The sequence below is a fragment of the Equus quagga genome, chromosome 13 (assembly GCF_021613505.1).
Source record: "Equus quagga isolate Etosha38 chromosome 13, UCLA_HA_Equagga_1.0, whole genome shotgun sequence".
Classification (NCBI taxonomy): domain Eukaryota; kingdom Metazoa; phylum Chordata; class Mammalia; order Perissodactyla; family Equidae; genus Equus; species Equus quagga.
The window spans coordinates 87,681,512-87,696,663 of NC_060279.1; the positions used below are offsets into that span (position 1 = coordinate 87,681,512).

Consider the following 15,152-nt stretch of genomic DNA (forward strand, 5'->3'; position numbering starts at 1 on the left):
TGATGGACAACATGTCCCACCTATTCTTTGTACAACGAGGAAGTTCCAAATGTTCTTACCCAGAAAATGGCCTCGCAGTCTCTACTTAGGATGAATGATCAATCAAAGGCCACTTGGGATTGGGAAGAAAAAAATCTAGAAAGGCATTCTGTTTATTGAATGGGTAATACTTGACAGTGCACTGAGCTAGGAATACTGCAAACCTGAGGGCATTCAATGCAATGATAGTATGACACAGGTTCAGTGAATGTGCCTATTTTCCAGACTAGGAAAGAGCAAAGAGAGGGAAAGTAACTTGCAGACAGTAAGCGATGGAGGGAGAAACTGACCACGGATGGAGCTGGGAAGGGGCAGAGCCCAAGGTGAGTGCTGGCGGTGGGAGGAAGAGAGAGGAAGTAGGAGCCCAGGCTTGAGAGTCTAGCCTGAGGGGGTAGATAAGGGATCATAGATAATGTGGATCCTCAGAGGGTTCCCTTGCCATCAGTCTAGAAGGTGACGTGTTCAGGTTCAGCCCAGATAAGGAGAGAGGATGAAGGGAAACTGATCTGTGAGGCTCAACTCCTCTCAGCTTCCAGAAAGTCTTTCCAAAGCTCCTTGTGAATAAGGATTAAGGAGAAGGCTGGTCCTGGGGGAAGTGGAGAAGGGACCTCAGGATGCCTTGCTGACTCCTGACCCTCCCTCCCCACAGCACCTGCCAGGCTGCTCTATTCCTCTTGTTCCTTGGAGAAGACTCTGAAGTGCATCTGTCTCTTCCATGGGATCCCCACGCCCTCTGTGCAGTGGTGGATAGGGGGTGCTCCCACAGGTGTGAACAGCACAGACGACGGCATCCAGGTGACTTCCACCATAACTGGCCACTGGATCAACAGCACCATCAATCTGACTGAACAGCCAGAAGTGGGCACGAGCCTTCTCTGTGAGGGGAAGAACCCAAATGGAACCCACGCTCTGACCATTCTACTGATGTCAAGTGAGGGTGGAGGGGACCCAGTGATGAAGGGATGGGGACGGGCACTGGGATGGAGGAGGGAGCAGAGCTTTGGCTCCAATTCCAAGGTCTTTGGAGAGGAGCTTTTCTCGCATGCCCTTTGCTTCCAGAAAGGAGTTCTTTGGTTGCCCAGGCTTTCCTGAAAGGGCTGATCCAGGGCGTTGTCTGTGGAGCCATTGTGGTAGCACTGCTCTCCCTCTGCCTCGTCCCTCTCATGTGAGTACCGGCGGCAAAATTCACCCATAAGCCTGTCCCAGAGTCTGCTCCCCGCAGGCCCCAGCTGTGATGCTGGCACAGAGAGGGCAAAAACAGGGCCCCTGCCCTTGTGGAGCTCAGGGTCTGGCAAGGGAAGAGGCACCAAACAAGATCACCACAATGCAGGGCCATCAGGACTGTGCTGGGCCACAAAACAGGCCCAAAGACACAGGCTTTCAGAGAATTTCATAAAGGAGAAAGCAAAAGAGGAAGCGACAGCCCTGGGGACACCAGCAGAGTCCCCAGGGTGCTGTCTAAAGTGGGCCCAGAGAGCTGAGCACTCATTTGTTTGGTGGAAAGTAGTATATGCAGGCCCTGGGGACACCTCTGAGGAATTTCCAATAGCTTTGTGCGGTGTCAGGTGCATTGAAAGTGACATTAATGACTAAAAATAAAAGTGGAAAAGGTTTTTGGTGTTGGTTCATAAAAACTCTTGAAACTTGGCTAAATGTATTATCTAGAAGCCTAGAGTGAGAAGAGCAGAGTAGCCAGAGATCAGGCCAGAGAGTTCGACAGGGGTGCCTCTGGCCAGTCCAGATGTCTTGGGCTTAATCCTGTTGGGAGCCATGGAAGAGTGCTAAGCTTGGAAGGAAAGCATGACCTTGGGGTAGGACACAGACCAGAAGGCAAGAGCTAGGAGGCCTGAGCCGGGGCAAGTGATGAGGGTCAGTCAGAGAGGTGGGACTCAGGAGTGACCGACCATTGGGGATGAAAAAGAAGAGGAGCCGATGGCAAGGCAAACTGGGAAGCTATTTTCAGTGTCAGCTGAACATAAAGACCAACAACAATCCTGTCAGTTGCAAAGTCCTTTCCTAGCTGACCTCATCTGAGCCCACAGCCTGATAAGCAAGGTGTCCCCCTAGTACAGAGTATGAAACCAATTCCCAGAGAGTTGTGTAGCTCGCCCTAGATAACACGGCAAGCTCTTAGTGTTGTTGAGCTCTAAACCAGAACTTCTGATCAAGACCAGAGCCCATTTAGGGGCACAGGGAGGTGGAGAGCCAGAACTGATCAGGAGGATCATTTCCTTAGAGTGAAACGTGTCAGAATGAAGCAGGCAAAGAAAACTGCAGCAGTCGAACCAGAAAAGAGCCCTAAAGCCAGAGCATGCCAAGATCCCAAGATGTCTCTGAAGCCTGAGGAGCCAGAAAAAGCCACAGTCACCCCATCTTCGCAGAGCCAGATATTGGTGGGTACCTGTTGTTTTTCGAATCTAGTCCATCGGGATAATGGTAATAACACCCATGAGGAGAGGCACATGCAGGGTTTAAAGGAATTATCGTCCTTAGTCCTATAGGACATCTCAAATGCCCAAATATGCTTGCAGATCATCTTATAGATAATGAAGCTATGTCCCAGAGAGGGAAAGAAAATTAAGAGAAATAACCTAAAGGATAATTAGAATCAGCAAAGTATACACACACCCACACACTGAGTCCCCATTGAGAAGAGGCTTGGAAGAATCCCTCGGGGGTTGTAGCATCAGAGCGGAAACCAAAGGGTTTGGTCTCTGAGTGTTTGGCGGCTGCCATCAGCACAGTCTGTAAGGGCCACAGGCCCAAGTCAGCCCGAAGTGCTTGGAGACCAGGCCAAGCCCAGGTCACCCCTTCATTTACCCCACACTCCATATCCTCAGCAGGCTTGGAGGGGACAGTGCCTGAGGTCACTGTGCCTCACTGTTGTTTACCCTTTACGATTCTCTAAGACCAGAAGGGCCCTGCTGCCCTCCCTACACCCTGTGCTCGGAGCTGGTGTCCCATTGTGGGTAAATCACGCACCTGTCAAATTACACCAGCATTCCCTGCAGGATTCCAAGTCTCCACCCTGGGCAATGCTGGGGTCTCAGACATGGATCAGACACAGGCCCTGCCCTCGAGCAACCAGGCTGGCGGGGAGGGCACCCTCACAGTAACGGGGCTGAGCCAGGGGTTATGGTTGCCTAGAGGAGGGAGGGAATGAACCTACCTGGAGAAGTCAGGCGAAACTTCCCAGGGGAGTCTGGGGAACAGTCAGGTGGCTCCTGGTGCTGGGGATGCACAGGGACGACCAGCGGGAGAAGACAGGGTTGCAGGCTCCAACTGTGGCATTGCGAGGTGAAGCCACTGCCTGTTCCACGTTGCCTTAATTCTGTGCTCAAAGGGAGGGACAGAATTCTGTCCTTCTTCAGATTTGGATATCTCACCTATAGACCTGTTTCAACATCCTTCTTTCTTTGCCTTGCTCTGCAGCACCCAATACCTTCAACTTCCAGCAAAGCAAGAAAAACTGGAGCTGACGCAGCCTCATACCTGACTCATACCTGGAGTTCCCACTCTCCCGGCAATTACAAAAGTCTACAGAATCCTTAGAGACCCCAGAAACCCAGGAGTCGGTAACAAACCTGAAGCCCCCCGAGTCTCCTCGGCTCGCAGAGCCCTGTCAAGCCCCACCTGTCCCTCACACCGGCTCTCCGCTGAACAGGGTTACTCTTGGACCTGGTCTCGGAACCTTTGGAAGCAAATTCTATGATCTGTTGTTTGAGTTAGCCAGAAGAAATATGCCTCGTCCTGAGATGGTGTCAAAGGAAGGAAAAATAAATGTGAAGCTAGGAAATAGGTCCATCAAGAAGTAGCTTTTGAGCCCTACTGTGTGCCCAGTACCTGGAATATACATACCACAGCACCAGGCTTTGGAGCCATCATATATGCATTGAATCCCAGCTTCAATGCTTAGTGGTTAGATGTCTTTGAATAAGACTTCCGCACCCCCAACTTTGAGGTTCAGTATCCTCACTTGAGGTGTACCAGGGTGAAGAGTGATTGAAAAGTGTCATCCAGAGCTGTAGGCAGAGAAAAGACACAAAGATGGGCCCTGAATGCCAAGAGAAGGCTTTGGAACTTTATCTGGTGGGAACTTATCCTGACTCCCTTAGACTGTGAGTTCTACAAGAACGGGGATCTTGTCTGTCTTATTTTCTACTTGTCTCACCAGCACCTAGAATGGTTTCTAAAATACAATAGGCTCTCAAAAATGTTTGTCAAATAACTGAATGAATTATAAGCTGTTGAAAGATTTGAAGCAAAGTAGAGTGACCACATACACAGTGAAAGGACATTCTAGCAGTTATTGATGTATTTAGAAGAGGTAAGCCTGGAGGCAAAGAGCCTAGTTAGAAGATTGTTGCAATATTTCTTGGCCAGAAAAGCAGGCATGCAAGGAATAGAAGGCAAGCATGCAAGGAATGAGAGTGAGATTCTGGCATGAGAATGGACCCCAGCTGTGTAGTATTCCCTTCAGAATGCATGACAGCCTCCTTTCTGGAGCCAGATGCTGGGAACTTTCAGCAGTTGAGGAAAAGCTCATCTTTTCCCTGGGGCATTATTTGTGAGTTAATCCACTAGTTCTCCATCCAGCACCAGTGAGGGGGCATTCTGTGATTGAGGAAGATGTTTATATAAGCCTCACACGTATGTGTGCCGTTCACACATTCCACATAAATAGGAGCATCCACCATGTGCCAGATAATGAGGCAAACAAGCCAGACACAGGCCCTGCCTCCACGGAGCTCATGATCTATGTGGGTACACAGATAACGAAGAAATAAATACAAAACTACAGCTTAAAATGTGGATGAGTGCCAGGAATAAAAAGGACGGAATGACCACAACTAGAAGGACCCACAACTAAAAATACACAACTATGTACCAGGGGGCTTTGGGGAAAAAAAGGAAAAATAAAATCTTTTTTTTTTTTTTAAAAAAAAAAAAGGCAATACTGAGAAAGTATAAGAGGAGGCACCTAGTTTGGATTAGAGAGTCAGAGAAGGCCTCTCTGAGAAAGCGACATTTGTGCTGAGACCTAAGGGATTATTAGGAGCTAGTTAGAGGGAACAAAGGATTCTAGGCTCCGAGATGAGGAAGGTCTGGTGAGTTCAAGAGCCCAGAGGAAGTCTGTGCGGCTGGAGCTCAGACTGAGGGACGAGCTCCCGAAGGGGCCAGAGCCTTCAGGACCTCAGGGGCTCTGGTGAGAAGCTGAAGTTTTATCTTCACTCACAGAGGGCTATTTCGTCTTGTGCTTTGTAATTTTGGAAAGTGGACTCCTATTCATCAGGCCCTTATCTGTGAGAATCTTGTGCCACAGAGCTTCTGAGGTGAGAGTAGAAGCCTCGATAATCTATCAAAGAAACAAATCCTCTATTAGGGAGAGGTGTACGAGGATGGGGAGAGGGAAGGTGGGTAGGTCTCGGGGAGAAGAGATTGAGATCTAGAAGAGGAATAGGGCAGAGGATGGGAAATGGGTTGGGGTAGCTCAGGGATGGATTTTTGGCATGAGAATGAAGAGCTGGGTCTTCGTGTGTCTTGCTTTGTCTATGATGGTGCCTTGGTTGCAGGACAGGAAATGGGGGTACCAAGGTGCCTTCTGATTCTCTGGGGTTACTGAGGGTCGCGCACTTGGCATTTTATTCCTTGATCAATGGCTTCCAATCTGCCCATCATCTGTTTGCCCACAAGTACTGGGTTAATTAGCCCGGGGTCTTGAGGTCTAGCAGGGGTCTAGAAACGCCTGGTCAAGAAAGACGATTCTCCCGAGGGCCCGGGGAGGCCCCGCAAGAGCCCAGGGAGCCTTATAGTAACGGTTGCTCTGGACTGGCTCAGGCTCTGGTGACCCACGAGTTCGAGAACCAACCCCGCCCGAGGTCCCAGCAGCTCCCGCGCGCATCGTCAGGCCCTGATTGGCTCCGACGGACTCGCGCATGCTCCTTGGAGCGCCTGTGGGGCAGGGTTTCGCAGCGGGAGGGCGTCCTGGCCTCGTGTGACCTCTGGCTGTTGGGACCTTGGTGAGGCTCGGGGACTCCCAGGCGGCCTCCTGAGCTGGTTGTGAGCCAGCCAGTCAGTTAACCTTCCTCTGCCGTAATCGCTTCTCGGTGAGTCACTCGGCCGTGGTGCATACGGTTGTTCCAAGGATCATCAGTTCATCCGGCTGGTCGTGAGACGTTAAATCCGGTCCGAGTCGTCCCTCTGGACAGTAAGTTCTCCAGTCACTGTTTCTATAGGAGTAAGTCAGCCAGCCCGTCACTTGATGCGCTCAGCAAAAATCGAGGAGAACGTTAAGTTTCAAGGAAACAGCCGGGTGGAGACGTGCTGAGGAAGGGCCAGGCTGGAACTGTCGCAACCCGAGAAGAAGGGGTAAATTCGGAAAGGGAAATGATGGTTTAGAGGGAGGGGAAGGAGGTCGCCTGTGGAGATGACCCGTGGGTGCGCCAAGGCCTGGGAGGGCATTGAGGCTGGGAAGAGATCAGAGTTAAAGTCTGCAGGACCGTTAAACACTGGGCAAAAAACCCTCTCGGTTTACGGATGAGGAAAAGGAGGGGAAACCAGAGAGGGGACAGCGCTTGCCTAAAGGGCGTTACTGGCGAAGCCCTGGCTGGCACCCCAGGGCTCTTCTCAGTCTTCAGTTTGAGGTTGTAAATAAATCAGTGTATTCTCTGAAACAATTAGATTCTGAGAATTAATTACTAACTAAAATTTTCACTTCAAAAATTTTTTTAAAAAACTAATCTAGGGGCCAGCCCCGTGGCCGAGTGGTTAAGTTGGTGCGCTCTGCTTGGGTGGCCTAGGGTTTCACAGGTTCGGATCCTGGGTGCAGACATGGCACTGCTCATCAGGCCACACTGAGGCAGCGTCCCACATGCCACAACTAGAAGGACCCACAACTAAAAAGACACAACTATGTACCCCGGGGGGCTCTGGGAGAAAAAGGAAAAAAAAAAAAGCTAAGCTAACTAACAGGAGAACTAGACACAGCAACTCACCCCTCTCAGTAATTGAACAAATAGATGAAAAAATTGGTATAAATTGGTATAGATATAGAATAGTATCAACCAAACTGACTTAAGTGACATTTAGAGAATGTTTCACCCATCAGTAGTAGGATACACATTCAAGGGTTTGTGGAACACTTACCAACATAGAACATATTCTGGGCTGTAAAACAAGTCTCAACAAATCTAAAGGAATTGACATCATATGAAGTATGTTCTCTAACCACAATAGAATTAAACTAGAAATTAGTAACAGCTAAAAAATCAACAAATATCTGGAAATTAAGCAAGGCACTTCTAAACAACTAATGGATCAAAGAAATAACATCACAAGGTGTCTTAGTTTTCTAGGGCTGCCATAACAAAGTTCTGCAAATTGAGTGGCTTAAGACAACAGAAATGTATTGTCTTATGGCTCTGGAGGCTGCAAGTCCAAAATTAAGGCGTTGGCAGGCTTGATTCTTTCTGAGGGCTCCAAGGGAGAGCACGTTCCGTGCCTCCCTCCTGGATCCTGGTGATGACTGGCAATCCTTGGTTGTCCTTGGCTCGTAGATCCATCACTCCCGTTCTGCCTCGTCTTGAAATTACCACCTTCTTGTGTGTTTCTGCATCCAAATTTTCCTCTTTTTATAAGGACACCAATTGTATTGCATTAGGGCCCACCCTTAACCTGATTGCAAAGGTACACCGCAAGGCCCTATTTCAAATTACGTCACATTCACAAGTATGTGGGAATAGGGCTTCAGCATATCTTTTCTTGGGGGCACGATTCAACCCCTAGCACAAGAGAAATTAGAAAACATTAGATTTGAATATACTTTAAAACACAATATATCGAAAGTTTTGAGATGTCACTAAAGCAGTGCTTAGATTAGAAAAGAAGAAAGGGCTCAAATCCATGGTAAGTTGCCACTTTAAGAAACTGAAAGAAAAGAAAATAAACCTGAAGCAAGCAGAAGGAAAGAAGTAATAAAAAGTAGAAATCAACAAAATTAAAAACAGAAGTAATACATAAAAATCAATGAAATCAAAAGCTTGTTCTTTAAAAAGCATTCAGTTGATAAATCTTGAGTAAACTGATCAAGAGAAAAAAAGAAGACACAAATTATAAATATCAGGAAGGAAAGAGTGGCTATAACCACAGATCCTAAAGACATTTAAACGATAGTAAGGGAATATATGAGTAACTTTATGCCAACAAATTTGATAACTTAGGATGGAATTCCTTGAAAGATAAAAATGACCATATTTCATTCAAGAATAAATAGCCTGAAGAACCTTATACTATTACAGAAATTGTATTTGTAGTTAGAAATGTTTTTGTCAATAATACTCCAGGGGCTGGCCTGGTGGCACAGCAGTTAAGTGCGCACATTCTGCTTTGGCGGCCTTGGGTTCTCCAGTTTGGATCCCAGGTGCGGACATGGCGCTACTTGGCAAGCCATGCTGTGACAGGCATCCCACATATAAAGTAGAGGAAGATGGGCACGGATGTTAGCTCAGGGCCAGCCTTCCTCAGCAAAAAGAGGAGGATTGGCAGCAGATGTTAGCTCAGGGCTAATCTTCCTCAAAAAAAAAGGAAAGAAATGTCATACATATTGGGAAGGAAGAAATAAAACTGTCCTTATTCACAGATAACATGATTGTCTACATAGAAAATCCCGAAGAATCTGCAAAAAAAAATCTACTTGATTTTATGAGTGAGTTTAAGAGAGTTCCAGGAGACAAGGCCAACATACAAAAACTGATTTGATTTCTTTGTACTAGCTCAAAAAAAAAAAGGCCGATAAAAGCATTCTATAGCTTGACTGGGGTGGTCATTAAGTGTGTGCACTTGTTTGTCAAAACTCATTGGACCCTAGATAAAATGGATACCTTTTATTTGATGTAAACTATACCTCAATAGGATGACTTTTAAAAATATTTTCAGATCCCCAGCAGACTTCTATTTGCATCACATTGATCAGAACTATGTCATGTGGCCACTCCTAGCTGCAAGGGAAGCTAGGTAAGTGAGTATTCTTTATTTCTGTCCCTTATGCTGGTGCCAGAAAGAGAGAGCATGGTTGGGGATGTCCAGTGGGTCAGCAAGAAAGTGGTGCCAGGCACAATGAACAGCTGAGGCTCAAAGTCAGGCGTCCCAGTTCCAGGCAAACTCTCTTCAAAAACCAGGAAAAAGAGTACCCGGAAAGGAGAGACTTGTGCTTGTATATTTTTTTTCAACAAATACTTATCAGACAAGAACCTTTCTAATCCCTGTGGAGGACACAAAGATCTGTTTGAGGCAGAGCCTTCTCTCGAGGAGCTCACTCTTGGGTAGATTCCCTCATAGGATGTTTCACCAGTTTCCCGGCTAGAACAACAACCAAATAAAGACGACACACGGCAGTGGGCTGTGCAGGGTGGATATAGCAGCTGCGCACGGCTGTCAGAGAACCAGGATCTCCATACTGGTGTCAGTCGGTGGCTTTGATCCTCATGGTTGCCAGATGGCTGCTGCCCCTCCAGTATCACATGCGTATTCTGGGGAAGAAGAAAGCAACAAGGAGAAAGAGTGGTGCCAAAATCAGAAAAACTCAAGTCCCCAAAGTCTCCAGCAGATAGCCTCATATGTTTGATATTTTAAGTAGCTAGTCTCTCAAAAGTCTTTACTTAATAATAAATCTATCAGAGTCCAAGATGTTTATTTTTGCATTGTACATGTGGGAAAAGAGAAGAATACAGACAAGTATACAATTTAGGAAAATAGAGATGTCAATTACAATGTCATTGTTAGCAGAGCAAGAAACTATCAAGTCAGACCACGAGTGAGAATGCCATTCTACTTGAATATCATTTTCACAGACATGGAATAATTTCTAATGTCTTTGGAGTGTCATAAGACCACTTTGTTCAAATTGTTCTTCCAAGGGAAGATTTGTATTAACAGAGAACAGAGCAAGTCAGTAACAGTCGTGAATATTCATATAAAACTATATTGTAGAGGGGAACATAAGTTATATTCTTATAAACATTCTCAGTTTTGCACAATATCAAATCAGATTCCTTGAACCCTTTTATAACACAGAACAATATCTTTTTTTCCTTTTTTTTTTTTTGAGGAAGATTAGCCCTGAGCTAACATCTGCTGCCAATCCTCCCCTTTTTGCTGAGGAAGACTGGCCCTGAACTAACACCTGTGCCCATCTTCCTCTACTTTATATGTGGGACGCCTGCCACAGCATGGCTTGCCAATCGGTGCCATGTCTGCACCCGGCATCCGAACCAGTGACCCCCGGGCCAGTGAAGTGGAATGTGCGCACTTAACCACTGAGCCACCGGGCCGGCCCCAGAACTATATCTTTTGATTTATAGCTGCAGGGGAAGGGAACATCTCCTTCAATTCTTTCTGACACTTGTTTCCTTTATTATGAAAACATTTTTTTAACCAGGATTTGGAATTTCATTAGTTAGTGTTATATACAAAAACACCCCAGACCTTCAGAGTTCAATTGTGATGGCAAAAAAAAAAAAAAAAAAAAAAAAATGGGGTGAAGTCTGAATAGGCTTTTATTTGCTGATAATAATTTAATAGCATTGTTCTTGTACTTGGCTCATTGGCCAGAACTGTTACATGGCAGCCCTGAGATATTAAGGAGGCAGAGAAATAGAGTTTTTCTCATTTAACTGGGGACTTGATCACCTGAACAAATTTGAAATACTAAGAAGACACAGGAGGGTGGGTATCACATAAGCAACTCTCGGGGTCTGCCTGAGACATTGCCCTAAAAGAGATGGACAGATAGGAGTGCGGAAGAGAGTGTGAGAAAGGAGGCTGCTTGCTGGTTGTGAAGATCCTGGAAGGATACCAGAAGGAAATTACATCTGACCAGGACTTGGAAAGAGAGGTAGGATCTGTATGGGGGCAGAGGAGAGAGTTGCAGAAGGATGCTGGGAAAAGGGTAGTGGCCTCAATAAGCATGCAGAGGTAGGAATGTATGGAGCATATGTAGAAAGGTACCTTTTCCTCTTTGGCATGCAAGGAATGGCGGAGGCTTAGGGAAGGGGGCAGTGGAAATAGGGCAAGTGAGGGGCAAATTCATGGAGAGCCTCTGATGCGAGGCAAGACAGTTTAGAATTTATTCTGTCAGCCATAGAAATGTATTTTATTGGTCAGATATCTCTTAAATAAATCCCAGACTCTCCTTCCCCCATAGCCACTGTTCCAGCACAGTCCACATCGTCTCTCTCCTGAACTCTCGCTTCCTCAATGCAGACCCGGAGGGACTTTTTTAATGCCCAAAACTGTTCCCCCATGGATCAAAACCTTTCCGTGATTTCCGTGACTTCTTCATCGACTGGGGAGAGAGCCCAAGCTCCTCAGCCTGGTATTTGAGGCCCTTTAAAGGGGTAAGGGGTGGAGTGAAGACTATGGGGGAGAGAAGAAAACAGACATGGTGTTGGGGCTCCACAGAGGGTCATGGGGACACTCTTGTCTTCTTGAAGCTGCTAGCTGCTGGTCCCACGAAGCTCCTATTTGCGAGATGAACAGACCTTAAGGGTGGTGGAAGAGACAATAACCCCTAGTAAGCAGTGAATTTATTTCTACCCCCATCCCATGCCTCTTACTGCTGCCCCTCTCCTCATCCATTCCAAATCCTTTCCTCCAGGACGTACAGATCTGAGGTCAGAGTTAGCAGCAGGGTAGGTCCTGGTCCTCTCTTGTCCCTGAGATCCTGTTGGTGCTGATGGCACTACCACTGTTGTGGTTGGGTAAGTAGAATGAGAGACAGGGTGGGAGGTGTCTGTGGAAGCCATGAAAGGGCTGAGATGGGTGTGAGTGGGAGTGGAAGATGGGCAATACTGAAGTAAAGTGAAGAAGTGAGGACCTAAAGAATTAAGTACTTGATAACTAATAAATAATACACACCTTCCATGTGCATATTCTGTGATTGGCATTGTGACCCACCATGTGTTCCATTTCATCAACCCAACAACTCCCTGAGGAATTGTTATCCCCGTTTCGCGGATGAGGAAATAGGCTTTGGGGAATTAAGCAACTTGCTCAAAGTCACTAGAAATTTGCCTGATGCTGTTACTCTTTCCTCCATAACCTGGGGCAGGGCCCTTTAATCTCTCTGAGCCTTACTGTCCCCGTCTGTCTAGGGGAGTAATAACAAAACCATTATGAGAATGACTTAAGCTGATTTCTGTGAAGGTGTTTGGAAATCTATAAACGTTTACACAGGTTGGTGTTACAAGAGTCATTTTAGAATATCATTACTAGAAGTGGCCTCGGGAACCAGAAAGTTTACCGATATCTCCATTTTGTACCTGAGAGAGTTGCTGCCTAGGAAATGGAGAAGGAAGGAAAAGAAAGAATTGTTCATTAAGAGCCAACAGCTAAGGTACAGTCTGCAGTTATCATCACCAGCGCCATGTGCCTCTGTAGTTAATATCTTTAATTCTCACAACATTGCAGCTTTGGTATTATCGTACCCATTTTTCTGGTTGAGAAGCTGAGATTCAGAAATGATGCAACATAGCCAAGGTCAAAAGATACACTTACTACCAACAACAAGAACAGTGGAAAACCCAGCAGTCTAGATTGGGTGGTGCAATTTAGGAGTCCCCAAGATACCCTAGGTTCAGTGATTTACAAGAAGTACCTACAGAACTCAGCAGAAGAGTTATTTTCATAAAATTTATTATAGCACAAGAATAGAGATTAAAATCAGTAGAAGGAAGAGGCACATAAGGCAGGGTCTAGGAGAGACCAGGCATGAGCTTCCAGTTGTCTCTCCCAGTGGCATTGTGCAGACAGTGCCTACTTCTCCCAGCAACAACGTGTGGCAACACGCATAGTATTGCCAAGCAGGTACACTCACCAAGCCTTGGTGTCCAGGGTTTTTACTGGGGGTCTGGTCCTGTGGGCATGGCTGATCACGCCCACGTCTGACCTTAGTCTCCAGCCTTTCCAGAGGTCAAACTGATATCATGTGGCCCAAGGTCCCACCATCAATCACATTGTTACATAGGCTATCTGGTGTGGCCCAAGGCCCCAGGTAAACAAAGACACTCTTATGAGGCAGGATATTTCAAGAGCCTAGAGGCTACCTTCCAGGAGCTGGACAAGGGCCAAACCTTTTTAGGGTAAGGTTAATCCTTTAATGCACCAGTGGGATACTGGGGCACACTAGCTGAGTCTGTTTTTCAACTTGAATCCCCACAGGGTTGCTTTCTCATGTTTTGATGAAAGTCAAGAAGATATCAATGGAAGAGGGCCTGTGCACTACAATCTCTGGCATATTTGAATTTCCTGAAGAATCCCCAAGCAATTCCATGATCTTGGCCTACTGGCTCAATAAAAATACCACCTCCCCAGTAGACACAAATCAACCAATGCTACCATGGTCGATAATACCACGGACAGATTCCACATTATTTGGAATCTTGAGGAAAAAGACTATACCCAGCTGATCTACAATATACTCCAAAGGGACAGCATATTTATTCTATGCAGATCTAGGAGAACACAAGAGTGCTTTCCTGAGGGAGAATATTGAACTTTCCGTCTCAGGTGACATTCAGTCTCATGCGATGGGTGCTATGGAAACAAGAAACTCCAGAAGGGGTCATGGTAGTTGTGTGGTTTTTATTTCACTAGGCACTGGGCTTTACAAAACCATAGGTATTTCATTTTTACAACAATAATACAATGCGATAAGTACAGTTGATAAGTATTTTTCTACATAGAAATGGCAAAGAGGGGAAGAGACTTGCCCAGCAGCATCCAGCCAGTAAGAGATGGAGGCGTAAATGATCGCAAATCAGCTGGGAAGGGGCAGAGCCTAAGAGGAGAGTTGGACTGGGAGAGAGGGAGGCAGAATAGGAGCTGGCCTAGGAAGTCTAGGCTGGGAGACAGGTAAGGGATGTTAGGCAATGTAGACACAGGAAATTCACTCACCCTCGGTCTTGAAAGTCCAGGGTCTGGTTCAAGCTCTGCCACCTTAAGCGAGTCTCTTCAGTTTGCTCATCTAGACAATGGGGGTGCCCCTTCCACACAAATACGCTTGTGAGAAGCCAACCAACAATAACAATCCCAGGTTCCATGAGGTCGTCGGAGTGGGGGAGGGGTACCAAGTGAGCTAATGGGTGGGAAAGCACTCTGTAACCTGGAAACACTGTGCATCAGTGAAGTGTCCACGAGGGTCCCTTGTCTCCAAGGTCTGAATGCAATCTGTCTCTCTCCTCCAGACCTGATCCAGAAACCGGAGCTTCACATTCCTGAGATTCTTGTGGCTGAGGAGCCCGTGACCTTGACCTGTACCTTCAAAGGCACCTGCAAAGAAACCAAAGCCCCACTCCTCTCCTGGAAAGAGCCCACCACACCCTCCAACACAGACAGCTCCAGCAACTCCTCCACCTCCTCCTCAGTGCTGCACGTCAGCTAGAAGCCTGAGGACCATGGCACCACTATCAGATGTCATTTGAACTTCTCTCTAGCTAACTTGACCAAAAGTAGCATGCTCAAGCTCCAGGCAGTCTGTGAGTGCTGGTGGGTCAGGGAACGTTCAGAGTCCGGGAGAAATGGTGGTCCCAAGAGAAATTCCTGAGTCCCGGGAGAGAGGGTGGAGAAGTCTGGGAAGCAGTCACGTCTTCCCCTGGTTTCTGGGGCTGAAAGGCCAGAGGTAAAAACTGAGCCCAGTCAGATGGGGAGAGAGGGTGAAGGGGAGCTGCTCGGAGTCCCAGTCCCTCTGGGCTTCTGGAAAGTCTTTCTGAAGCTCCCTGTGAATCACCAATAAGGAGAAGGCTGGGACCTGGAGGAAGCAGAGAAGGGACATCAGGGTGCCTTGCTGACTCCTGACCCTCCCTCCCCACAGCACCTCCCAGGCTGCTCTATTCCTCTTGTTCCTTGAAGAAGACTCTGCAGTGCAGCTGTTCCTTCCAGGGGATCCCTACACCCTCCGTGCAGTGGTTGATGGACCGTGTTCCCGTGAGTGTGAACAGCATGCGTAACATCCTCCACATGACTTCAAGCATATCTGTGCCCTGGGCCAACAGCACCATCAGCCTCACTGGGGATCCAGAAATAGTCACAAAACTCCACTGTGAGGGGAAGAACGAATA

The 15,152-nt window shown here is 47.0% G+C and overlaps 1 protein-coding gene across 1 annotated transcript; it reads left to right on the forward strand.

The window, feature by feature from the left end:
• Nucleotides 1-334: 334 nt before the first annotated feature.
• Nucleotides 335-14,476, forward strand: SIGLECL1 (SIGLEC family like 1). Its single transcript, XM_046682131.1, has 5 exons — nucleotides 335-362; nucleotides 689-970; nucleotides 1,099-1,204; nucleotides 2,276-2,436; nucleotides 14,280-14,476. Exons 1-5 carry the CDS (start codon nucleotides 335-337, stop codon nucleotides 14,474-14,476), a joined length of 774 nt encoding a protein of 257 aa, XP_046538087.1.
• The last annotated feature ends 676 nt before the right edge of the window (nucleotides 14,477-15,152 follow it).

Excerpts from the sequence above, each read along its gene's own strand:
- SIGLECL1 (XM_046682131.1), top strand. The coding sequence starts at position 335 with ATGGAGCTGGGAAGGGGCAGAGCCCAAG. Across the intron at positions 363-688 it reads GGGAAGGGGCAGAGCCCAAG|CACCTGCCAGGCTGCTCTAT; the intron begins GTGAGTGCTGGC and ends CCCTCCCCACAG. Across the intron at positions 971-1,098 it reads GACCATTCTACTGATGTCAA|AAAGGAGTTCTTTGGTTGCC; the intron begins GTGAGGGTGGAG and ends CTTTGCTTCCAG.